This window comes from Delphinapterus leucas, chromosome 11, assembly GCF_059928025.1.
Source record: "Delphinapterus leucas isolate spDelLeu-1000000601 "Yukka" chromosome 11, BTC_Dleu_Yukka2, whole genome shotgun sequence".
NCBI classification, from domain to species: Eukaryota; Metazoa; Chordata; class Mammalia; order Artiodactyla; family Monodontidae; genus Delphinapterus; species Delphinapterus leucas.
Window position 1 is genome coordinate 42,322,807 of NC_143139.1, and position 26,733 is coordinate 42,349,539.

A 26,733-nucleotide genomic window follows, 5' to 3' on the forward strand; every position below is an offset into this window, starting at 1 on the left:
TTCTCAGCTTTGCTTTCCAAATCGTTTGGAAACTATCCAGTTTCTAAGGGTAAATAACTTGACCAAATTCACAAGAAATGACTAAAAAGTGAAAGAGCCAAGATCTTAACCCGAAGTCCATGGCTTTTTCTTCTTCAGTATACCCCAATGTTGGGTAAAGATAAGAGTCTCATAATTGAATGGAAAACAAAAAAAGGACACTTTTTATTATTGAATGCGGGAGTGAGGGGAGTGGGGCCGACCAGGGGTTGGCCCTGGGAGAGGGTCCCAAGGGGCAGAGGTTGGGGACGTCTCAGTAAAGAGGGGCAGATCATGAATAGAGCCTCCGCCCCCAGCTGGGGGCTCTTGAGTTCGGCCAAGCACTGGGCTAAAACGTGGAAACTGGGCATTGACAAAGTACAGAGGGATGTGGGCGATCCGGCCCGTGGACCAGCACTGCAGAGAGAGGGGAAAGCAAAGTCTGACCAGTCTGAGCCCAAAGAAGGCCATACAGCAGAGCCACACAACAGCTGCAGCCCTCGCTCCTCAGCCCACTCCTGCAACCACAGCAGCTGGCCTACTCACCACGCTGAGCAGAGCTCCTTTGTTGAAGGAAGGATGGAAAGTGATGAGCTGGGCCTGGGCTCCTGGCTCCCCCTGGACAGCGCCACTAGGGGCAGAAGGAAAAGTGAGCAGGCTGCTGGAGGCAGAAGGCAGGTGTAGAGGGTATGGGTTTGGTATGGGAGGCCGGGGGGAACCACACCTGCCCAGCACCTACCAAGGAAGTAGCTCAAACACAGGGCTGTTTCGAGTGCGAAAAAGGAGGATGACTGGTTTACCATTCTGGACCCGTGGATTTCCTGTAAGAAGTGGATGCAGGGATAGGAAGGAACTCTGGAGGCAGAATCCCAGGGCAGGGGCAGGGGCAGAGAAGAACTGCAGCCAGGGCCTGGAAACAGTCAATTAATGGGAAGATGGTGCGGCCCGAGCAAAGGCCTCCCTCCCCTCCTCTTACCTTTCATGAGCACAGCCAGCCGCTCCCCACTTGGGTCCCAGACCATGGAGTGAGCCTCTCCCCCAAGCCTATGGGTCAGAACAGCAGGTTGGGAGGGCTCAGCGTGGTCCCTCCCAGCTTTGTCTCACTGCCCCTCCCTCGCCCACCCAGCTCACCTTTCCTCTCCATCTGGTGTCTGTACTGTCGTCTCAGACAGATCTGCTACAATCGTAGCTGACTTCGCGCCTCCAACGCACCCCTTTCGCTCACCTGCGGATCAGGGCAGAGGCTCTTAAGGACAAGAAAGGGGCCTCCCACTGGCCCCTGCCTCCTCTCCATCACAGGCATCAACACCTCTCAAGGCTCCCAAGCTTATTCCTTTTTTTTTTTTCCCCAAGCTTCTTCCCTTTATCCTTCAGAGCAGCATATTCCAGATGGTTCCTGTCTTCCTCCGACTACCCCAGATGTTGTGCATCCAGAAGTGTTTCCCTGGACTCACCACAACGTTCTGGGAACGACAAGGAGTAAATCAGTGGTTCCCCCAACACAGTGAACAGCAGGCGGTTTCCATCAGGACTCCAGCAGCCAGTCTGGGGTCAGGGAGCAAAAGGCAGGGAAAGAGTGGTCTATGGGAATACAGGAGGGAAGCACACGAGGAAGAGAAGTAGAGGAGGTGGGGGGACACGCCTGGGGGAGCAGGGCCCACCTCCGCCCCCGCTCCTGAGACGCACAGTCCCTCCTACCTGACATCGCCCTGACAGGGTAGGCCACCGCTCACAAGTCCACATCTGGGCCTCCCAGACTCTGTGCCAAAGAGAGGCAGGTCACAGCTTAGGAACTCTAGGTGTCACAGCCTGGACTTCCCTTCCTGTCAGTCCCACATTCAGGTGAATGGGAACGCGGACAGAAGGTTGTGGCACTCGCAGTTCCAGGAGCCTAGTGCCTTTCTCTAGGTCGTTCCTGCCCCCCTCCCCGCCCTCCCCCTACTCACCGAAAGAGAGCTGAAGGAGTGGTAGCCAGGACTTTGCTGCCATCCGGGGACCAGAGCAGGTTGGTAACCCCACCTCCCCGAAACCAGGGAAGGGGAACACAGGTCTCTGTTGAGACATCCCATACCTAGGAGAAAGGGGAAGAGAGTGAGACAGGGGAGACTCAAGCATCCCTACCATCCCACGGGGGGCCGCCCTTCCTTAAGGTACAAAGAACCAGAGAGGAGGACGTGGGAAAGGGACAGTTAAAACAGGAGGAAATAGGGTTATGTTTATACTGACAGCAGGCAGAAATCTACATCTGAGGAGCCAGGCTGGTGCAGCGCCTTCCCCTGGATATGTTTAAGATTGAATGGACAGCTATTCCTCTCCTTCCTCCAGGGTATTTCCCACCACCAGGCAAAGAAAGCTCTCTCCTCAAGTCTGGGGTGGCTGAAATGACCAAAAGAGGCGTGGGGACCAACTCACCAGGATGGCAGCATCCACAGGTGAAGCTGAGAGTAGCCGACCCCCACTGGGGGCCCAGGCCAAGCTGGTGACAGGTGTGTGCCCAGGGTGAGAGAGCACTTGGGCACAGCCAGAAGAGGGTCTGCCGAGGGGAAACGGGGTGTGGAGTCAGAAGACAACAGGAAGAAAGCCCCAAGATTCTATTCCCTTGCCTCCTCCTGCTAAAACTTCCCAATCCCAGTGGCCCCTCTGAGTTCAAATCCAGGTTGGGGAAAATGAATAAGGATCATGGAAGTTAAAGAAAAAGAAGGAAGGAAGGGCAGTCACTATCAGGAGGTCCAGAAAGGAAAACGGGTGAAAGGGACAAAAGAGCCTGAACGAGACAAAAATTTTGACCAGTAAAACTAGAAGGTACTGGGCTGGGGAGATGCATGTTCTGCTCTAGATGAGAGCCCTCTCCCCACAGGACCATCCTGCCTGGAGCATGGGATAATCCATGCCATCACTTCAAGGTTCCAATCTCTTCTCTTCCTACAGTTATCCACCACTCTCCAGAATTCAGCCTGTGCTCCTAACTCTGTCTTTCCGCCTTTCCTTGTCAGAATCAGCTTCCCTCCCCAGCGCTCCCACATCATTTTCTCCTCATCAAAGACGGCGCACGTGGCAACCCCCCCCCCCACTAAACTGGGAACTAGTTGAGGGGCCCCGGCTGTGTCCGTCAGCTCTGTATCTCCAGAGCCACATTCTTGGCCTGACAGGTACAGGCTACTAGCCAAATTAATGCCACCTTGTTCTTTCTCCTCCCAACTATACCCCCCTTAAGCTCTAATGAGATCTTAGGTCACCAGTCTACAACTAACTCTCTTAACTTTACAATACATCAGTTTACAGAGATCCATCTCATTCTTTTCAGTGGCCCCACTGCATTCCACTGAATAGATGAACTATAATTTACTCAGTCAGGCCACCACAAATGGATATTTCAGTTGTTACAAAAGGTACTGCAAAAAATATTCCCTATATCTTTATGTACTCGTCATTATTTGTGTAGAATAGAGTATTAAAGTGGAATTGCAGGTAAAAAAAAGGCTTGAACCTTTCAAAAGATAAATATGCCAACAAATATTTTCTGAAAAGTTCGTACCACAATATACTCTACCTGTAGTTTTCCTAGTCTTGCTAGTATTGGATATTATCAAACATTTCAACTTTAATAATACTAGCATACTGGGAACTCCCTGGTGGTCCAGTGGTCAGGACTCCACGCTCTCACTGCTGAGGGTCAGGGTTCAATCCCCAGTCAGGGAAATAAGACCCCACAAGCCTCAAGGTGCAGCCAAAAAAATAATAATTATCATACTATAATTCTGAATGGGCCAAAAAGCATTCTATACATTCTTCTAGTCCTTTTATTTATTTATTTTTACATTTAGTTCTTTTGTCTGCTTGGAATTTATTTGTATATAAAATGTAAAGCAAGGACAAACTGTATTGTTTTCTAAATAGATAGCCAATTATGCCAAAACCACTAAAAAAACAAAAACAAAAACTACTCTATTGCAATGCAAATCCAAATTAATCATATATTAAATTTCCATAAATTCTTAGATCTGTTCCTGAATGTTGTTCTGTTACACTGATCTGTTTGATCTTATGCCAATAACTTTCTGTTACTATAACTTCATAAAATATTTCAATACCTGGTAGGGCAAATCTCCTCTCAATATGCTTCCTTTTCAAACTTTTCTTGGCAATCCTTCCACATTTATTCTTTCATAAAAACTCTATTATTTTGTCCAGTTCACGAAAACAAACAAAAGCCAGCAGAATTCTGATGGGAAATACACTTAATCTGACATCTTCATGATTAAATTTTCCTACCCAGGAATATAACACATCCCTCCATTAATTAAGCTCTTGTTTAATATTCTTCAACCACTTTCTTCAGATGTCTAACAGATTAAATAAATTTAACAATTTATTCCTGGTAATCTATAGTAATCGTTGTACCTGTTGTAAATAGAACATATTTTCCATTGCAATCTCTCAACCGATTATTGTTGGTACCAAGGGAAGCTATTACATTTTCAGTTTCTTGGATCCAGTTACCTTACTACTTAAATTTCTTATTAGATTAAATAGGTTTTTTTGGTTGAATCTCTTGTCTTATCTAGGTTTAAAATCATATCATCAAATAAAAATAATTTTCTCTTCTTTCACAAGACTTTACCATGTTTCCTTTCTTGTCTTAACTGCCCTCAAAAGAACCTCCACAAATAATGTTGGTTCATAATGGTGATAATGACATCTCTGTCTTTATCTTGACATTACTGGAAATACCTTTAGTATTTCCTATTTCACTGTTCAATATGGTAGCCACTGATTTTGCATATATACTCTTTATGTTTAGGTTGTCTCTTTGTATTCCTGTTTATGTATTCAGCTGAATGTCTGCTTATTGAGAAGGGCATTTATTTATAGAAACACTTTCCTCCTTTAATTTGCAAATGTAACAATCATTTTAATAGACTTCCTAATGGTGAATAGTTTTTAATTTCTGGAATATTCTACTTGGTTACGATTTTTTTTTAAATATGCTTTTGGACTCTATTTGCTAATATTTTATTAAGCATTTTAAAAAAATCTACGCTCAGGGGAATTCCCTGACAGTCCAGTGGTTAGGACTTCATGCTTTCACTGCCAAGGGCGCAGGTTCAATCCCTGGTCAGTATATCAAATACATAACTAAGGATCTACTGTATAGCACAGGGAACTCTACTCAATACTCTGTAATGGCCTATATGGAAAAGAATCTAAAAAAAGAGTGGATATATGTATATGTATAACTGATTCACTTTGCTGTACAGCAGAAACTAACACAACATTGTAAATTGACTATACTGCAATAAAAATTTAAAACAAAAAAATCCCCTGGTCGGGGAACTAAGATCCCGCAAGCCACGAGGCATGGTGAGGAAGTAAAGTAAGGAAGGAGGGAAGGAGGGAAGTAAGTAAGTAAATAAATAAATAAAATCTATGCTCAAATATTTTCTTTCTTATACCACCTATTGTCAGGTTTAGGTTACATTAGGTTTATGGAAATAAATCAGGATGGGGACTTCCCTCATGGTCCAGTGGTTAAGAATACACCTTCCAACTCAGGGGACGTGGGTTCGAGCCCTGGTCGGGGAACTAAGATCCCACATGCCGCGGGGCAACCAAGCCCGTGTGCTCTAGAGCCTGTGTGCCACAACTAGAGAGCCCATGCACCGCAATGAAAGATCCCGCATGCCACAACAAAGATTCCGAGTGCCACAACTAAAGACCCGCGCAGCCAAATAAATAAATAATATATATATATATATTTAAAAAGATTTGTATAAAAAGAAATAAATCAGGATTGATCCTGGGAGAGAAAGAGGACATTAATGAGAAAACTGGTGAAATTAGAACAAAGTCTGGAGCTTAGTTAATAACAATGTACAAATGTCAGTTTTGACAAATCTAACATGGTTATATCAGACGTTAACGATGATGTGAAGGGTATACCAAAACTCTACTATCTTTGCAGCTTTTCTAAAAATCTAAAATTATGCGCAAAGTTTATTAAAAGGAAAATAAAACAAATCAGGAGGCTTTCCAAATTTTTTATGATCTGGATTAGTTCAGATAACATGGAGATTATCTTTTCTTTGACAATTAGATAGAACTCTCATAAAACCATCTCAGCCTGGCATCTTTTTTTAGGGGTAGAGCTCATCCGTTTTAATTGCTTCTACAGTCCACTTTGATAACATATATTTTGCTAGACAAACATTTCCTTTAGGTTTTCAAATCTGTTAAACTTATATATAATATGCTCTAATAATTCTATTTTCTTCCATATTTGCGGTTATCTCTCCTTTCCCATTTTGAAAATAGTGTACTTTGATTTTCTATTTTACCTTATTAAGGCTGGCCAAAAGGTTTTCTTCTTTATTCATAATTTAAAGAACCAGTTTCTGGTTTTATATTTAGTTAGTCCTCATGGGGATTTTTTCCAATTTCATCGGTTTCAGCTTTTATCCATATTAATTCCCTTCCCCCTTTCCTTTAAACCTACATCTGGCAGTCCTCTGAAAGAGACAGTCTTTCCAATCCATGATCCATAGGTACAAACTCCCCACAATCCCAGAAGCCCCCAGTTCTGTCCCTTTCTCTAGATTAGATCTTCTCAGCACCTCCACCTTGGCCTTAGGTCTGCTTCTCCCATAGCCCTGGGAAGTGCCGTGAGGAAAAAGAACTTCTCCTTCCAGACCTCCTCACCACCCCAGCATGGCCACGACCCTCAGGCCAAGGTAAGAGAGAGACTGCTGGGACTCACCGGGTAGACAAGGACGTGGGGTCCAGGGTCCAGATGAGAATGCAGCTCTGGCAGGCCACAGCCAAGACGGAGGCACTGAGGGGCTTCCAGGCCAGGGCCGCCACATTTCGCTGCAGCCGGTGCTTCAGGGAGGGGACTATAGTGCTGGGGTGAAAGGGGAGGGGATGGGGTCAAAGCAGGGGCACTAAGGCGCAGCGACCTGAGTTGTGGTTGAGGAGGGAAATCCAGAGAGAAAGCTGATCATCCAGGGCCTGTGGGTATTGTGGGACAGAGGACAGGATAAAGACTGGATCTGGAAAGAGGACGCATCCAGTTGTGGGGCCTCCCTGGCCCCAGTTCTGGAAGGAGCCATGGACCAGGCCCAGGAACTGCAGCACTCCCTGGGCACCACGGCTGGAGAAGGAAGTGGGGACTGACCGATGGAGACTGAAGACTCCGAGTCCACCCAGCGTGCCCCACACATACCTGTTGGCATTATACACACGGATGGAGTCATCTAGCAGGGCCACCGCAAACTTGTTGGTGTGTGGGTGCCACGCAAAGACCCTCAAGCAGCAGCTGGACCTGGGGCAGGAGTGAGGGTAAGGAGTCCCGACCTGCACCTCGCCATTCCCGGCCCAGAGCTCGGGTTCCCTTCTGTGTGAGGACATTATTATTTTTCACTGCTTTTCTTTCTTTTTGGGGGCGGTAGGAGGGAGAATGTGGGGAGCAGTCAGGAAAGGGGTATGAGGAGTCTCTGCCTTGATTTCCCTCTCCCCAGAAGAAGTTCCAAGGTTCAGGACTTGCTTCCCACAAAAGCTCCAGAGCTTGTACACTCACCAGTTTGTGACTTGAGCGAATTCAGCAATCAAATCTTCACTCCTGAGCTGTAATAACAAAGCAGATAGAGGTTGCACTGGGAAAAAAGGAGCTTATCCCCTCGATGCTCCCACAGGGGAGCTGGACCATTCATACCCTCTGCAGTCTTCTCATCACACCCTGACCCTAAGACATAGGAAGTGGAGAGGGGGTGGGAGTGGGCGAGCAGCAGCCAGGGAGGGCCGGGGGGAAGCCAAACTTACAGACAGATGGGGAAACAGAGACCCGTGGAGGGAGGAGGCCCATCGACAGAGTGCCAGGGCCCAGCTGGATGCCGTCTTCACCCACTCAAACACTGTGGGGTGAGAAAGCAGCTGTGATTAAACCATTCGCAGGGTTCTCACTGGGCACCCTCCTAGGTGAGGGACGAGCAAGGGCAAGCACTCCCCAGATCCTTCCACCCAACAAGTGCTCCGGACACCCACTCTATGGTATGGGGGTAGGTAGAGGGGAAGAGAAGATGGCACCAGCAGAGTCAAATGGGCTGGGAAATACAGGGCTAAAGGGAAAGGCGCTGGGCCAACAGGTATTGGGATGAATTAGGGAGAATATGGACGGGAGATGGCAACCATAAAACTAGAGAAGGCTAGAGGTAAACACACTTACCCTCCTCCTCTGAGTCTGCAATTTCATTCAGCACACCAAAAAGTCCCACATCACGCCTGAACAGGAGAGGGAGCTGTGAGTCACTTACTCTGATCCCTTCAGTCTGCTCTCTAAGTTCATCTATTCATTCACTCAATAAACATGTATTAAAAATAACACACTTAATGAGTGACAACTATGTGACATGTACTTTATATAGTCCTTTCATTGTACCCATGAGAGGACAATATATAAATTGTCCACCAGTGAGGCAACTAAGGCTCAGAGGTCTTTCAGGGCTTTGTGCACAGATCAAGGAGTCAAGACTTGCCCTAAGGGACTTCCCTGGTGGCACAGTGGTTAAGAATCCATCTGCCAATGCAGGGGACACGGGTTCAAGCCCTGGTCCAGGAAGATCCCACATGCCGTGGAGCAACTAAGCCCGTGTGCCACAACTACTGAGACTGTGCTCTAGAGCCCGCAAGCCACAACTACTGAGCCCGAGTGCCTAGAGCCCATGCTCCGCAACAAGAGAAGCCGCCGCAATGAGAAGCCCATGCACTGCAACGAAGAGTTGCCCCCGCTCACTGCAACTAGAGAAAACTCACACGCATCAACAAAGACCCAACGGCCAAAAATAAATTTTATAGATTTAGAAAAAATAGATCGATTGATAAACAATAGATTTATAAATAGGTAGATTTATAAAAAATAATAATAAAATAAATTTACGAAACAAATTATTAAAAAAAAAAAAAGACTTGCCCTAAGATAGTGAATGGAAAGCCACAGAAAGAGTTTAAGCTGAGGAATAAACTGATCACACTGGCATTTTAGAAAGATCAGTCTGGCTGCAGATTAGAGGGGAAAAAGAATGCAGAGAAAGAAATGGGTTAAGAGGCTACTTCAGGAATCTAGAAGAAAGGCCAAAGTGGCCTGAACCACTGGGGATGGAGAAAAGACAGATTTGAGTGCTCGAGGAAGTAGAATGGACAGGATTTGAGGACTAATTAGACATTAGTAAGGGAAAGAGCAATATCAAGGGAAACACGCAGGTGATAATTATAGCATCTAATACTGCTTACACTGTGCCAGGGCTAGGCTAGATGGGTCACATGCATCATCTAATTCAGCCTTTATCACAACCCTACAAAACAGGTATTGTTATCAGCATTTTTAGATGAGAGAACAGAGAGTGTGAAGAGGTTAATTATCAAAGGTGAACTAGGTAGGAAATAGCAGAGTCAGGATTCAACCTGTCTGCCTGCCCCAGAGCCTACATTCAAACCACTTGCTTCTATATGACTAGGAAGGCTATTCCTTGAGATGAAAAACACAAGGAAGAAGCCAGCTTAGAGAGGAAAATGAAGAGATTGATTTTGAAGAAGCTGAGTGTATGAAGCCTGTGGAATATCTCTAACTGAGGGTGTTGGGCAGACAAGTGAACACCCAGGTGTGGAGCATCAATCACAAGTCCAGCCTAGGGACACCAACATTTAAGAGCGAGCAGGAGGCTTCCCTGGTGGCGCAGTGGTTGAAAGTCCGCCTGCCGATGCAGGGGACGCGGGTTCGTGCCCCGGTCCAGGAAGATCCCACATGCCGTGGAGCGTCTGTGCCCGTGAGCCATGGCCGCCGAGCCTGCGCGTCTGGAGCCTGTGCTCCGCAATGGGAGAGGCCACAACAGTGCGAGGCCCGCGTACCTCATAAAAAAAAAAAAAAAAAAAAAAAAAAAAAAAGAGCAGGAAGAGAAGCAGCAGCTAGAGAGGCAGAAAGTGAGAAAGCACCCAGGACTGAATGGCTTTTCAGACCATGACTTGATGTTTAGCTGCACTCAAGCTGACATGCAAATGAAACTGTAATGCAATATCAAATATCAAAGCTTGATAGCACATATGTTAGGAAACAGGCACTCTCATACACTGTGTTTGTTTTGTTGTTGTTTTTAAATTTTTTTTTTTTTACGGTACGCGGGCCTCTCACTGTTGTGCCCTCTCCCAGTGCGGAGCACAGGCTCTGGACGCGCAGGCTCAGCGGCCATGGCTCACGGGCCCAGCCGCTCCACGGCATGTGGGATCTTCCCGGACCGGGACACGAACCCGCGTCCCCCGCATCGGCAGGCGGACTCTCAACCACTGCGCCACCAGGGAAGCCCTGTTTTTTAATTTTTATTGGAGTATAGTTGTCTCATACACTGGTGGTAGGTCTGTAAATATGTACAACTTAAACAGAGGACTATATGGCAATAGCTCATGAAATTACAAATGAACATACCCTTTGAACCCAGCTACTTCGTTTGCAGGAATTCATCCTACACATGATGATGACGATGATGATAATAGCTAACTCTTGATGGGATTAATATGGGCCAGGCACTGTTCTAAGTGTTTTACTCACTTAATCATCACTGCAGCCTTGTAAGATAGGCTCCCTTTTGCAGATGAAATTGAGGGACAGGGTGATTAAGTAACTTGACCAAGGTCACACAGCTAAAAAGTGGCACAGCCAGGAATTCAATCCAGGTTTCACTCCTACGTGTGCAAAATGAATGACCTATGTATGAGATTATTCGCTGCAACCTTATACCTAACCTTGCTGAGCTTCAAGTAAAGGCTCAGAAAGTAATAATGACATAAGGAGGGAACAGGTTCACAGAATTAAACCAAAAAGGAAAGCAAGTCACTGGAGTTGAAATGGAACTACTGTTGCACAGCCTTGAGTTCCACAAAAAGGACTGATAATTTGATATGTTGAATGATACACAGCTCTGAGCTAGAGAGGGCTGGGAAGGCCAAGGCAGAGGGGGTGGTGACCTCATTGCCTCCAGGATCTGCAGACCACTGGCCCAAGAGACCCTTTGCCATGTCTCACCAAATGTTGATGCATCTCTTCCACACTTGTTCCCGGTGGTGGATGAAGGCCGTTCTTGTGCCATGGTCCAACCTCCCAGGGGTCTTCAGGGGATCCTTAGTAAGGTTTAGGACAGGAAGATTGATCCACTAGAGCCAGAAATGAGGCATGACAGTGAGTCAGTCTCTTCCCTAGATCTCTACTGAACTTCCTGCCATCTCCAACCCTCGGCAGGGCTGAGGGTAAGAGGCTCCAGAGACCTGTTTCCCATTTCCACAAATATAACACTTGTGGAGAGGGGCGGAGTCAAGATGGCATACTAGAAGGATGTGGAATTCGTGTCTCCTCACAACTAGGGCACCTACCAGGCACCGCTGGGGAACCATGGACACCTAAGGGGACAGGAGTAACCCCCAGCAACCAGTTGCTTCAACTATAGTTTTATTTTTCCTAATATATTTTTTATCTTTCTAATTTTATTTTGTTTCTTATTCTTTGATATTGTACTGCTCCTTTTTCTCTTTCTTTCTTTCTTTTTTTTTTACCACGCCACGAAGCTTGCGAGACCCTGGTTCCCAGGCCAGAGGTCGGGCCCGAGCTCCTGTGCTGGGAGCTCCGAGTCCAAACCACTGGACTAACAAAGAACCTCAGGACCCAGGGAATATTAATCAGAGTGAGGCCTCCCAGAGGTCCTCATCTCAGCACCAAGACCCATCTCTATCCAACTGCCTGCAAACTCCAGTGCTGGACGTCTCAGGCCAAACAACCAGTAAGACAGGAATACAGCACCACCATCAAAAAGAGAAAAAAAAAAAAAAGAAACGACAAAAAAAATACGTTACAGGGCTTCCCTGGTGGCGTAGTGGTTGAGAATCTGCCTGCTAATGCAGGGGACACGGGTTTGAGCCCTGGTCTGGGAGGATCCCACATGCCACGGAGCAACTAGGCCCGTGAGCCACAACTACTGAGCCTGCACGTCTGGAGCCTGTGCTCCGCAACAAGAGAGGCCGCAATAGTGAGACGCCCGCACACCACGATGAAGAGTGGCCCCCGCTTGCCACAACTAGAGAAAGCCCTCATACAGAAACGAAGATGCAACACAGCAAAAATACATAAATTAATTAATAAACTCCTACTCCCAACATCTTCTTTAAAAAAAAAAGTTACAGACAAAGGAGCAAGGTAAAAACCTACAAGACCAAATAAATGAAGATGAAATAGGCAAACTACCTGAAAAAGAATTCAGAGTAATGATAGTAAAGATGATCCAAAATCTTGGAAACAGAATGGAAAAAATACAAGAAACATTTAACAAGGATCTAGAAGAACTAAAGAGCAAACAAACAGTGATGAACAACACAATTACTGAAATTAAAAATACTCTACGGGGGGCTTCCCTGGTGACATAGTGGTTGAGAGTCCGCCTGCTGATGCAGGGGACACGGGTTCGTGCCCCGGTCCGGGAAGATCCCACATGCCGTGGAGCAACTAAGCACGTGTGCCACGGCCGCTGAGCCTGCGCATCCAGAGCCCGTGCTCGGCAACGGGAGAGGCCACAACAGTGAGAGGCCTGCGTACCGCGAAAAAAAAAAAAACAACTCTAGGGGCTGGACTTCCCTGGTGGCGCAGTGGTTAAGAATCCACCTGCCAATGCAGGGGACACGGGTTCTGGCCCTGGCCTGGGAAGATCCCACATGCCGCGGAGCAACTAAGCCCGTGTGCCACAACTGCTGAGCCTGAGCTCTAGAGCCCACCAGCCACAACTACTGAAGCCCGTGCATCTAGAGCCTGTGCTCCACAACAAGAGAAGCCACTGCAATAAGAAGCCCGTGCACTGCAATGAAGAGTAGCGCCCGCTCACTGCAACTAGAGAAAGCCCGCACGCAGCAATGAAGACGCAACGCAGCCAAAAATAAATTAATTAATTAATTTAAAAAATATACTCTAGGGGCTTCCCTGGTGGCACACTGGTTGAGAATCCACCTGCCAATGCAGGGGACATGGGCTCAATCTCTGGCCCGGGAAGATCCCACATGCCGCGGAGCAACTAAGCCCATGCACCACAACTACTGAGCTTGTGCTCTAGAGCCCGTGAGCCACAACTACTGGGCCTGCGTGCTGCAAACTACAGAAGCCCATGCGCCTAGAGCCCATACTCCACAATGAGAGAAGCCACCGCAATGAGAAGCCTGTGCACTGCAACGAAGAGTAGCCCCTGCTCACTGCAACTAGAGAAAGCCTGTGCACAGCAACGAAGCCCCAACACAGCCAAAAATAAATAAATAAAATAAATAAATTTATTTTAAAAAATACTCTAGAAGGAATCAATAACAGAATAACTGAGGCAGAAGAAAGGATAAGTGAGCTGGAAGATAAAATGGTGGAAATAACTGCCAGGGAGCACAATAAAGAGAAAAAAGAATGAAAAGAACTGAGGACAGTCTCAGAGACCTCTGGGACAACATAAACGCACCAACATTCGAATTATAGGGCTCCCAGAAGAAAAAGAGAACAAGAAAGAGGCTGAGAAAATATTTGAAGAGATTATACTTGAAAACTTCCCTAACATGGGAAAGGAAACAGTCGATTAAGTCTGGGAAGCACAGAGAGTACCATACAGGATAAACCCAAAGAGAAACACAACGAGACAAATATTAATGAAACTATCAAAACTTAAATACAAGAAAAAATACTAAAAGCAGAAAGGGAAAAGCAACAAATAACATACAAGGGAATCCCCATAAGGTTAACAGCTGATTTTTCAGCAGAAACTCTGCAAGCCAGAAGGGGGTGGCAGGACACATTTAAAGTGATGAAAGGGAAAAACCTACAAACAAGATTACTCTACTCAGCAAGGATCTCATTAAGATTCAATGGAGAAATTAAAACCTTTACAGATAAGCAAGAGTTAAGAGAATTCAGCACCACCAAACCAGCACAAATGCTAAAGGAACTTCTCTAGGCAGGAAACACAAGAGAAGGAAAAGACCTACAAAAACAAACCCAAAACAATTAAGAACATGGTAATAGGAACATACATATCAATAATTACCTTAAACGTAAATGGATTAAATGTTCCAACCAAAAGACATAGGCTGGCTGAATGGATACAAAAACAAGACCCATACATATGCTGTCTACAAAAGACCCACTTCAGACCTAGGGACACATACAGACTGAAAGTGAAGGGATGGAAAAAGACATTCCACGCAAATAGAAATCAAAAGAAAGCTGGAATAGCAATCCTCATATCAGACAAAATAGACTTTAAAACAAAGACTAGGGGCTCCCCTGGCAGTGCAGTGGTTAAGAACCCACCTGCCAATGCAGGGGACATGGGTTTGAGCCCTGGTCCGGGAAGATTCCCACATGCTGTGGAGCAACAAGGCCCATGCACCACAACTACTGAGCCTGCGCTCTAGAGCCTGCAAACCACAACTACTGAAGCCCGCACACCGCAACTACTGAAGACCACGTGCCTAGAGCCCGTGCTCTGCAACAAGAGAAGCCGCTGCAATGAGGAGCCCGCACACCACAACGAAGAGTAGCCGCCGCTCGCCACAACTAGAGAAAGCCTGCGTGCAGCAACGAAGACCCAATGCAGCCAAAAATAAATTAAAACCAAAAAAAACTATTACAAGAGACAAAGGACACTACATAATGATCAATGGATCAATCCAAGAAGAAGATATAACAATTATAAATATTTATGCACCCAACATAGGAGCACCTCAATACATAAGGCAAATGCTAACAGCCATAAAAGGGGAAATAGTAACACAATAATAGTAGGGGACTTTAACACCTGACTTTTACCAATGGACAGATCATCCAAAATGAAAATAAATAAGGAAACACAAGCTTTAAATGATACATTAAACAAGATGGACTTAATTGATATTTATAGGACACTGCATCCAGAAACAACAGAATACACTTTCTTCTCAAGTGCTCATGGAACATTCTCCAGGATAGACCATATTCTGGGTCACAAATCAAGCCTTGGTAAATTTAAGAAAACTGAAATCGTATCAAGTATCTTTTCCGACCACAACGTTATGAGACTAGATATCAATTACAGGAAAAATTTAAAAATACAAACACGTGGAGGCTAAATAATATGCTACTAAATAACCGAGAGACCACAGAAGAAATCAAAGAGGAAATCAAAAAATATCTAGAAACAAATGACAATGAAAACACAACAACCCAAAACATACGGGATGCAGCAAAAGCAGTGCTAAGAGGGAAGTTTACAGCAATACAAACTTACCTCAAGAAACAAGAAAAATCTCAAATAAAGAACCTAACCTTACACCTAAAGCAATTAGAGGAAGAAGAACCAAAAAAAACCCAAAGTTAGCAGAAGGAAAGAAATCATAAAGATCAGATCAGAAATAAATGAAAAAGAAATGAAGGAAACAATAGCAAAGATCAAGAAAACTAAAAACTGGTTCTTTGAGGAGATAAACAAAATTGATAAACCATTAGCCTGACTCATCAAGAAAAAAAGGGAGACGACTCAAATCAACAGAATTAGAATGAAAAAGGAGAAGTAACAACTGACACTGCAGAAATACAAAGGATCATGAGAGATTACTACAAGCAACTACATGCCAATAAAATGGACAACCTGGAAGAAATGGACAAATTCTTAGAAAAGCACAACCTTCTGAGATTGAACCAGGAAGAAACAGAAAATATAAACAGACCAATCAGAAGCACTGAAATTGAAACTGCGATTAAAAAACTTCCAACAAACAAAAGCCCAGGACCAGATGGCTTCACAGGCGAATTCTATCAAACATTTAGAGAAGAGATAACACCTATCCTTCTCAAACTCTTCCAAAATATAGCAGAGGGAGGAACACTCCCAAACTCATTCTATGAGGCCACCATCACCCTGATACCAAACCAGACAAAGATGTCACAAAATAAGAAAACTACAGGCCAATATCTCTGATGAACACAGATGCAAAAATCCTCAACAAAATACTAGCAAACAGAATCCAACAGCACATTAAAAGGTTCAAACACCATGATCAAGTGGGGTTTATCTCAGGAATGCAAGGATTCTTCAATATACACAAATCAGTCAATGTGATACATCACGTTAACAAAATGAAGGATAAAAACCACATGATAGTCTCAATAGATGCAGAAAAAGCTTTTGACAAAATTCAACACCCATTTATGATAAAAACTCTCCAGAAAGTAGGCATAGAGGGAACCTACCTCAACATAATAAAGGCCATATATGACAAACCCACAGCCAACATTGTTCTCAATGGTGAAAAATTGAAACCATTTCCTCTCAGATCAGAAACAAGACAAGGCTGCCCACTCTCACCACCATTATTCAACATAGTTTTGGAAGTTTTAACCACAGCAATCAGAGAAGAAACAGAAATAAAAGGAATCCAAATCGGAAAAGAAGAAGTAAAACTGTCACTGTTTGCAGATGACATGATACTATATAGAGAGAATCCTAAAGATGCTACCAGAAAACTACTAGAGCTAATCAATGAATGTGGTAGAGCAGCAGGATACAAAACTAATGCAGAGAAATCTCTTGCATTCCTATAAACTGATGATGAAAAATCTGAAAGAGAAATTAAGGAAACACTCCCATTTATCACTGCAACAAAAAGAATAAAATACCTAGGAATAAACCTACCTAAGGAGACAAAAGACCTGTATGAAGAAATCTATAAGACACTGATGAAAGAAATTAAAGATGATACAAACAGATGGAGAGATATACCATGTTCTTGGATTGGAAGAATCAACACTGTGAAAATGACTATACTACCCAAAGCAATCTACAGATTCAATGCAATCCCTATCAAATTACTAATGGCATTTTTCACACAACTAGAACAGAAAATTGCACAATTTGTAGGGAAACACAAAAGACCCTGAATAGCCAAAGCAATCTTGAGAAAGGAAAATGGAGCTGCACAAATCAGGCTTCCAGACTTCAGATTATAGTACAAAGCTACAGTAATCAAGACAGTATGGTACTGGCATAAAGACAGAAATACAGATCAATGGAACAGGACAGAAAGCCCAGAGATAAACCCATGCACATATGGTCACCTTATCTTTGAGAAAGGAGGCAAGAATATACAGTGGAGAAAAGACAGCCTCTTCAATAAGTGGTGCTAGGAAAACTGGACAGCTACATGTAAAGGAATGAAATTAGAACACTTCCTAATACCATACACAAAAATAAACTCAAAATGGATTAAAGACCTAAATGTAAGGCCAGACACTATAAAACTCTTAGAGGAAAACATAGGCAGAACACTCTATGACATAAATCACAGCAAGATCCTTTTTGACCCACCTCCTAAAGAAATGGAAATAAAAACAAAAATAAACAAATGGAACCTAATGAAACTTAAAAGCTTTTGCACAGGAAAGGAAACCATAAACAAGATGAAAAGACAACCCTCAGAATGGGAGAAAATGTTTGCAAACGAAGCAACTTACAAAGGATTAATCTCCAAAATACACAAGCAGTTCATGCAGCTCAATATCAAAAAAAAAAACAACCCAATCCAAAAATGGTCAGAAGACCTAAATAGACATTTTTCCAAAGAAGGTATACAGATGGTCAAAAAACACATGAAAAGATGCTCAACATCACTAATCATTAGAGAAATGCAAATCAAAACTACAGTGAGGTATCACCTCACACCGGTCAGAATGGCCATCATCAAAAAATCTACAAACAATAAATGCTGGAGAGGGTGTGGAGAAAAGGGAACCTCTTGCACTGCTGGTGGGAATGTGAATTGATACAGCTAGTGAGAACAGTATGGCGGTTCCTTAAAAAAAGAACTACCATATGACCAGCAGTCCCACTACTGGGCATACACCCTGAGAAAACCATAATTCAAAAAGAGTCATGTAACACAATGTTCATTGCAGCACTATTTACAATAGCCAGGACCTGGAAGCAACCTAAGTGTCCATCGACAGATGAACGGATAAAGAAGATGTGGGCTTCCCTGGTGGCACAGTGGTTAAGAATCTACCTGCCAATGCAGGAGACACGGGTTCGAGCCCTGGTCCGGGAAGATCCCACATGCCGCGGAGCAACTAAGTCCGGGAGCCACAACTTCTGAGCCTGCGCTCTAGAGCTTGCGTGCCACAACTACTGAAGCTCGCATGCCACAACTACGGAAGCCCATGCACCTATAGCCCATGCTCTGCAACAAGAGAAGCTACCGCAATGAGAAGCCCATGCACCGCAACGAAGAGTAGCTCCCGCTCGCCACAACTAGAGAAAGCCCGTGCACAGCAACGAAGACCCAATGCAGCCAAAAATAAAATAATTAAATAAGATAAATTTAAAAAAATAATAAAGATGTGGCATATATATATAAAATGGAATATTACTCAGCCATAAAAAGAAACGAAACTGAGTTATTTGTAGTGAGGTGGATGGACCCAGAGTCTGTCATACAGAGTGAAGTAAGTCAGAAAGAGAAAAACAAATACCGTATGCGAACATATATATAATCTAAAAAAAAAAAAAACGATTCTGATGAACCTAGGGGCAGGACAGGAATAAAGACACAGATGTAGAGAATGGACTTGAGGACACAGGGAGGGGGAAGGGTAAGCTGGGACGAAGTGAGAGAGCAACATTGACATATATACACTACCAAATGTAAAACAGATAGCTAGTGGGAAGAAGCTGCATAGCACAGGGTGATCAGCTTGGTGCTTTGCGACCACCTAGAGGGGTGGGATAAGGAGGGTGGGAGGGAGACGCAAGAGGGAGGGGATATGGGGATATATGTATGCATATAGCTGATTCACTTCGTTATACAGCAGAAACTAACACAACGTTGTAAAGCAATTATACTCCAATAAGTATGTTAAAGGAAAAAGAAAAAATATATATAACACTTGTGGACAGGGAAACAGGTCTTAGCTCCCTTATCTGTAAAACTAGAATAATATTTCATAGGGTTGCTGTGATTAAATCACATTATTAAAACATTTGTGGAGAACACCTGACTCAGAGCCTTTCTTCCAAGCAAACGCTCAATAAATGTAAGTTTCTCTTCCTTTTCCTTCCCAGAAACACCACAGGAAAAAACTCTCCCCAGGTTGTGCCTTCCCAGATTCTGTACCAACTTTTCAGAAGTCCTCCTGCACCCTCACATACCCTAGATTCGCCCTCACTCTCCGTTCCCGCTAGGCCCGCACCACAGCCCCTCAGCATCCCTTATCCTCCAATCCCAGCTCTTAAATACATCCCAGCCCTTCTATTCTTCTCCAGCCTGAGCCAGGCTGTTTCCAATACTCCAGTCTGAGGACCTCGACCCCGCCCCTATCACGTTGCCTCTGCTCCCCCATTCTCTCCGACTCTGCCCCCCATGCCTGTAGGTCTCCTCCCTCCTCGCCCTGACCACCTGGCCCCGGAAGTCGGGAGGCGGACTCTCATAGCTACTGCCCGTCACCAGCTCGTTATTGTGCTCGTATAGGGTGACTTGTCCCCTAGGCGGCAGCGGAGGGAACAACCCCAGGGAGCACATCCTGCCGGTCCCGAAGACGTCCGGACTGAGCAAACTCCTGGATCCCGCTCCGCCGACTCTTAGTTCCCCGGCTAGACTAGGATGCGTACGGGTAGTCGCCTGGGACAAAGTGCTATGCAAAGCTCAACGGAAGTGCATGGAAGAGTAACGGAGAAGAAGGACGCATGCGCAGTCTGGGACAGACTTCCGGCGTCCTCGCGCGCCGCCTGGCGGCCGGAGGGGCCCGGTGTAAACACGTCCGTAGGGCAGACCACTATTTAAGGGTCGGAGCGTTTTTTTGTTTCCTGTGAGACTGCTGTTTTTCCCAGTTCCGAATTCCCCAGCACACTCTCCTACTCACTCTCAGCACTCGAAAAGTCCAAAATAAGCCACGTTCAGGGCAGTACCTAATTAAACTCTCCCAGGATTGTGTCAGGGGCAGCTGGCTGGAAAGTTGAGGGAAAGCCTCCGGAAGGCAGAAACTCAGGTGGGAGGCCTTGGGAGGGAGAGTGCAGTGCCCGCTGGAACCTAGAGCCCACGGGGTTAGGCCTCCTAGAAGGAAAAGTGGGAACAGTTGGGAAATTAACGTTTCATGAGCACTTATTATGATAAGTGCTTGTATAATCTTTACAACAACTCCGTGAGATGGGTACTGTTATATCACCATAAGGAAAGAGGCACAGGGAGATCGGACCTAAAAATACCAAAACCTGTATAAGGCATTCTGACTACAGAATGAAAGTGAGATTGACAGGAGAGGGGCAAAAACAAGTAAAGAGGATTAAGAGGTACAAACTACAAGGTATTAAATAAATAAATTACAACGATGTAATGTACGGCACGGGAATATTGCCAATATTTTATTATAACTTTGTATGGAGTATAATCTATAAAAATATCAAATCATTGTGTTGTACACCTGAAACTAATATAATATTGTAAATCAATTTTTTAAAACAAGTGAGATTGATCTTATTCTAACTCCAAAGGATGGAACTAGAACTGGAATCTAATGCAGAATGGGGGCTCCTCTTCTTACAGCTGTGTGGCTTTGGGAAAATCGTTGAATTCTTTGAGACTCAGCTCCCTCACTTGCAGTGTCCTAACTATTATACATGGCTGTTTCCCATACAAAGTAATGGAAACAAAGCCATTTAATAAACTGTAAAGTGCTAAGCAGATATTGGAGATGAATAGCCCTAACTCTGCCATGAACTAGGTGACCTTGGGCATTGGTTCATTCATTTAACAGATGTTAATGAGCAATTCCAAGGACCAAGCTCTGGGGACCCAGAACTGTATAAGGCATACAGTTCCCCATTCCCAAGAGCAGCCAGTCTCATTGGATACTATAGGAGGTATTCTGGTTTAACATTCTCGGATTCTATATCTGCCCCTCTTTCTACATGAAAAGTTTCCCCAAGAGTTATTCCCGGGTCAGAAAACCAGGGGCTCCAAAATGTTAATGGACATAGGAATCATCTGAGGATCTTGTTAAAATGCAAATTCTGGGGTGGAGCTCTGAACTTGTAGTTCCAAAAAGCCCGCAGGTGATACTGCACAGACAACTCTTTGAGTAGCCCCTCCCCCCATTTAATTAGTTCACTGTCACTTGGGAAGTCACAGAAAACTTAAAGAGCAGATTATTAAAACTGGGGATAGTTTGGAGAAATTGGCTGGAAAAGCTCTCCTTGAGACGGGGAAGCAGGACAGGTTTGAGGGAAAAGTGGGAGTCCGTGACCCTGACAGACTGGTGGAGAGCAGTGAGAAGCCACCCACAAATTTTTTGTTTGTATCATCCAACCCCAGATACCCCAAGAACTCACTACAGCCTGGGACTATGACTTCCACCCTCCCTTGAATGAAGCCTGATTTTCACCAACAGACTGTGTTATAATTATCAGTTAGGTGCCTGCCTCTTACCCTGTAATGTGACCTGGAGAGAAGGAACAGTGCTCTGTGTCTTCATACTCCACAACCGCCTCCCCCATACAGCTTATTTAAGGTTTGCTGAATGGTTTTTCACAATTTGCAGATTCTTGGGAGGCTGAAGTCCAGGCCTAGCGCACTCCCCACTAACTTCACCAGGGGGCGCGGCGGCCCTGGCGACACAGTGACTGTGACCCACCGCCCCAGGGGCTCAGAGCGCTCGGCGGGCAGTCTCCACCGGGGCCCCTCCCTACGACCTGGGCGGGAAACCGAGGCAGCGTCCTGGCCACTGCCCGAAACTTCTAAAATGGGGCCCCCCACTTTGGGAGGCGGGAGGCATCTTGGGAGCCTGGGTGCCTGGACCTCGGCCCGCCGCCCCTTCCTGGGCGCGCCGAAGCCCGGCGCCCCGGCCCGGGGCCGGTAACCAGGCGCACATGGCCCGCCCGGCCCTGTTTGTCCTGGCAGCGCGCCGCCGCTATTTGAGGCGGTTTTTATCTCCCAGAAACCAGCAAAACCCCAGGCGGAGTCTAAGGAAGATGAAAGGAGCCGAGGGACCGGGGAGGGGAGGACCGCGAGACTGCGGCGGGCGGGAGCTGGCACCGGACAGGCGGAGGCCGGGAGGCGAGAGGGCCAGGCCCTGGGGGGTCCCGAGGAGCCGACCCCGCGGGGTGGGCGCCGAGCCCGGGGGTCCACTTCGGGCCGCCCACTCTCGCAGCCCCGCGCCCAGGCGTCCCCCGCCCCTCTCAGCCGCTCTTCCGCCGCGGCCCCCGGCCGGCCGGAGGGTCCTCGGAACTCGGATCCTTCTTCAAAGCGCCTTTGAAGCCCGGAGCCCCGCCCAAGGGCAGGAGATTTCGCACCTGGACGGGGGCGGGGTGGGGAGGGGACCGGCAGCCCGAGTACCGCCTGGGACCCGCCGACCCCTCCCCCGCTCTAGCGCGGAGCGCCTCTCCCGAGCCCGCAAGGGGCACCGGCGGACGGGGGCGCCGCCCGCAGTCGGGCCCAGGCTGGGGGAGCGGCTCGTGCGCCCCTCCGCCCGGCGGGGGAGCCGTAGGGGGCGGAGGCCGCACAAAGCCCTATTGTGGCTGGGGTCTGGCCGCGACAGAGTGGCTTTTGTTCCTCCGCTGAGTCCGTGGCGGGCACGACTGATTGCAGGCCCGGGGCCGGGGGCGGGTTACGTGCCAGGCGGGTCCACCCGCGGTAGCCGCACCTCGCCCGGCCCGGGCCGCGCCGTGGTCCGCACGGCGACCGCGGGGCCGGCGCGCCGCCCGGCTGCTGTCCAGGCCGTGTCCGCTGGTGCCAAGCCCGAGAAAGAGCCGGGTGAAGAAAACCTCTTCTTCTTCCCAACTCAGCAGAGAGCTCTGGGCTGGGCGGTCAAAAACTGACCTCCGCCTTAGGGCCGGGCCGCCGAAGTATTCTATCCCGGGCGTAACGTGCAAACAGGCACGACAATGCCCGCGGGGACTCCCCAGTTTGCCAACCAGAAATCCTGTGGCTCACTCTTCTCCCCTCCTCTTCCTCTTTTCTCACCAGGACAAAATTTTAAATCGAATTTTTTATTTATTAAATTAAAAAAAAAAAAAAGACTCCATGAGGGCATGATCCCTTCCCTTCCACAATATTACCCTCTCCCCAAGCTCCGGCGGCTTTAAACCTTTAACTTGGGGCCTTGAGGGAGCAAGAGATAGAAAAGGAGGATCCAAAGTCACAGGAAAGGCATTCAAAGGCACGAAGCGGCTTTAAAAGTCACTGGAGGTGGAGTTGGGAGCATCGGAAGTCCCAGGTTGGGGGCCTGTGGACGCACCCCCAAGTCAGCTTGGGAACCTCTGTCCTCCTAGCTCTATAAATTCTTCTTTCTCATGGCTTCTAGGCACCAGCCTAGCACAGTGCCTTGCACAGAGTAGGCACTCAATAAATACTTGATTTTCTTGATCTGATCCCAGAGAAAGCCTTCCCCACCTATTCTTCTAGAGAGACACCTCCAAACCAGTGTCCTCCTCCGGTTAGGTGGGCTTCCCCAAAGAGCATGTCTAAGATGGCACCTGCAAGCTCTCTGTTACCATGGCAACAAGGAATTAGCCTGATGGGGTCATGGTGTCAGGGGAGGGGCAGTGGAAGAACCTGCTCTGGGGTCAAGGGAGCTGGGGTACATTCCAGTCCTCCCCTCCATAGGACTTGAGGTTTCACAGCTTCTGGCCAGGGCTGGAAATATTAGGGATCCCCTAATTGTGAGATACCCCATTAACTCTTTTAACAGAGATCTAGCTAATCAACCCTATTAGCAGAGATTCCATTACGAGAAACACCATTAACTGAGACCCTGATGATAGAAATTCTATTAACAAGATCTCACTATCACTTTTTCTAGACAGGGATGCATTTGGCTAAAATTTCCATAGCAGAAATGGACCCGCTTCCCTCCCCAGCTCACTCTACCTGACCTGTCATCATAACTTAGATAAATAGAATTATTATTATTACTATTCATTTCTCTTGGAACATAGGGGTTAAATATACAGGCCTGGGGGCAGCCTCCCTGACCCTGGGGTCACCCCATCTTTGGGATCAGATCCCCACTGGTCTGCCCCCCTCTTGGCACCCTGCTCCCTGCCAGGTCACTTACCCCAATCCCCCAACTCTGGTCCCTAATGAAGAGGCCACCAGGGGGCAATAAATTATCATCGTCGTCATCATTGTGTTTGTAAAAAGGAAGAATGCTCTGGAGCATGGAAGGCAATGGACTACGAAGTCCACTGAGGAGACTGGAGCCTGGAAGCTAAGGGGTAGTTGTAAATAAGCTTGGGAAGCAGAAAAGATGCATGTCAAGGAGTTAGTGAGATGGAGAAATAAAGTGTTGGGAGCCCAAATGGAGAGAAAATGAGTTGGTGTGGTAAGAGCAGAGGAGAGAGAAACTGAGCAGTGGCGAGGAAAGAGCTTCAGAAGCCCTGAGAGCAGAAATCAGGCAAGAGGTGAGGGCCTAAGATGAGAGTTTGCAGAAGGGGCCCATGGCAAGGGGGAGGAAGTGAGAGGAGGAGGCATGCGAGGAGATACCCAGGCCCAGAATGATGGGGGGAGAGATGGAGCGAGTCCCAAAGGGCAGCATGCATGGGGCAAAGGGAGTGAGGGGCAAGCAGTGGTCCACAGAGCCAGGAGAGACTGGCAAGGCAGCCCAGGGGCTGGAAACCTCCACTCGGCTCAGATCTCCAGCAGGTTGCTCTGCTCTGGGCTGCCTTCAGGGACTTTTTCTGCGGGTGCCGGTGAGGCCGGAGGTCGGGGCGTCTGACTGGCCTCTTCTTCCCCGGCGCTGCGGCCCTCCCCCAGCTCCTTGGGGCCGCTGGGTGGGGGTCCTGGCCCTGGCTCGCCGTGGGTGCGTTGGTGTTTGCTCAGGTGGTCGCTTCGGGTAAAGCGCTTGGAGCAGAGCAGGCAGGTGAACTTCTTCTCCCGGGTGTGAGTGCGCACGTGGCGCTCCAGCTCGTCCGAACGGGTGAACCTCTTGCCGCAGAAGAGCCAGTTGCAGACGAAGGGCCTCTCGCCCGTGTGCCAGCGCAAGTGGGCCTTCAGATGGGAGGCCTTGCCATACACTTTGCCGCAGCCCGGAATGTGGCAGCTGTGGATCGGCTTCTTCCGCAGCCCGGCCGCCGCGGCGCCCAGGCGCTCTAGCTCCTGGCAGTTGGGGCAGTCGCAGGAGGAGCGCCCTGCTCCACTGCCCCCGTAGCCAGCACTGCCCCCTGTGCCTGCACCCCGAGGGGGTTTGGCTCCACCACTCCCCTCCAGCTGCCCGCTGTTGCCCACCGCCTTGGGTTTATAGACATCTTGGGGCAAGACATGCTGGGGCCCTGGCTGCAGGAGGTGCGGAGCTGGGTAGGGGGCAGGATTAAGGGGGGCAAAGTCGGACGGGTAGGTGGGCAGCTGGGGGTTCAGTGGAGGCTGAGCAGGGCCTGCGGGTAGTGTCCCTTGCAGCCCATCACCCTGGCTCTGCCCGCCACCTAGCCAGTTGCCCCCAGGGTGCATGTCCCACCAAGGAGTAGGAGCATTGCCAGGGCCTGGTGAGATGCCTGCGTGGATGCCTGCCTTGTACCAGGAGCCATAGGGGTGCGCCATGTCCAGAGAGGTGTAGACACTGGGCAGGCAGTCAGAAGAGCTGTGCCCCTTGGGCACTAGTAGCCCAGGGTCCTGGGTGCCCGTGGGCCCAGGGAATGAGTGGGAAAAGGGAGGGTAGTCATTGGCATAGCCCGAGGTGGGTGCTGGAGGACTGCCTGCAGGTGAGAGGAGCCCATTGGTGCTTGAAAAGGGGGCTGGGTAGGCATCGCCCATGGTTTTGGGGGCCGAAAGGTCACTGCCCAGAGAGTATGGCTTCTTTGTGCCTGCTTTGCCCAGTGTCGCTGAGTCCCGCAGAGGGCTGGAGCCACCAAATTTGCTGCACGCCGCTGTCAGCATGGCCAGGGGACTGGAGCCATAATGAGCTTCCTCCTGTGGAGAGAGGGAAGCAATGTTTAGGGGCAGAGGAGGACGCGCGCAGAAGGACTGTGCACCCCAGAGACTTGGACAACAGAAGAAAGGGGTCAAGGAAGAGTTGAAGAGGATGGGGAATCAGAGGTGGTGAGGGGCGGCACTGAGGACTGGGGCCCAGGGCAGAGCTCAGATGGAGTCTGGAAAAAGAGCAAAGGACCAAGACAGCAGCCTAACACCCAACCCAGCAGGCAGGAAGCAGAGCTCCCTGTGGTGCTGGGGGTGTGTGCAAGGGCCTCTGAGGAATGGGAGACGCTTCTTAAATAGCCATGAGAAGAGCTGGGGATAGAGGCAGCACTTGGGTGCGGTGAGAATTAGAGATCCTGACCCCTGGAAGTGGGTTGGGAGCAGAGGCCGTGGTCGGGGACTTGGAGAGGAAAGATGAGGCTGAAAAGGCAGCCTGGGAAGAAGGTGAAGTCGTAGGGGACTGTAGGTCCCCGCGTTCCAGATTTTCCCAGCTTGACCCCTTATTCACTTCCTGTCTCTGCTTGGTCTCCTGACTAAGTCAGTGGCCTGGTCTCCCCGAAGCGGCGTCCTCATGTCCTTGGTAAGGAATCTCTTTCTCTTGGCAGGGACCCTGGGGCTGGGGAGCAAGAGGAAGCGAGGGCAGAGACACTGGGACATTGAGAGGGAACAGGGCTGCCGCCAAGCCAGGACTGTGGCTGAGGCAAGAATGTCTTTCAAGCGGGCATTGGGCACCTC

The 26,733-nt window shown here is 47.8% G+C and overlaps 2 protein-coding genes across 4 annotated transcripts; both read right to left on the reverse strand.

Annotated features, from left to right (window-relative positions):
• Positions 1 to 175: 175 nt before the first annotated feature.
• On the reverse strand, positions 176 to 19,729 carry AAAS (aladin WD repeat nucleoporin). 3 transcript variants are annotated; one of them, XM_022572057.3, is made up of 16 exons: positions 19,495 to 19,729; positions 11,084 to 11,178; positions 8,237 to 8,292; positions 7,834 to 7,925; positions 7,592 to 7,638; positions 7,238 to 7,336; positions 6,773 to 6,916; positions 2,431 to 2,551; positions 1,965 to 2,089; positions 1,717 to 1,777; positions 1,473 to 1,563; positions 1,150 to 1,243; positions 995 to 1,062; positions 758 to 839; positions 565 to 649; positions 176 to 435 (listed from the first exon to the last, which is right to left on the reverse strand). In XM_022572057.3, exons 1-16 carry the CDS (start codon positions 19,615 to 19,617, stop codon positions 208 to 210), a joined length of 1,611 nt encoding a protein of 536 aa, XP_022427765.1. In that variant the 5' UTR covers positions 19,618 to 19,729; the 3' UTR covers positions 176 to 207. The 3 variants fall into 3 exon arrangements, with proteins under 3 accessions (XP_022427765.1, XP_022427764.1, XP_022427767.1); XM_022572056.3 differs by having other exon boundaries at positions 11,084 to 11,211; XM_022572059.3 differs by lacking the exon at positions 11,084 to 11,178 and having other exon boundaries at positions 19,495 to 19,649.
• A 275-nt stretch (positions 19,730 to 20,004) lies between these two features.
• Positions 20,005 to 26,002, reverse strand: SP7 (Sp7 transcription factor). The gene has a single exon (XM_089920779.1). It carries the CDS (start codon positions 25,957 to 25,959, stop codon positions 24,718 to 24,720), a length of 1,242 nt encoding a protein of 413 aa, XP_089776905.1. The 5' UTR covers positions 25,960 to 26,002; the 3' UTR covers positions 20,005 to 24,717.
• Positions 26,003 to 26,733: the final 731 nt, after the last annotated feature.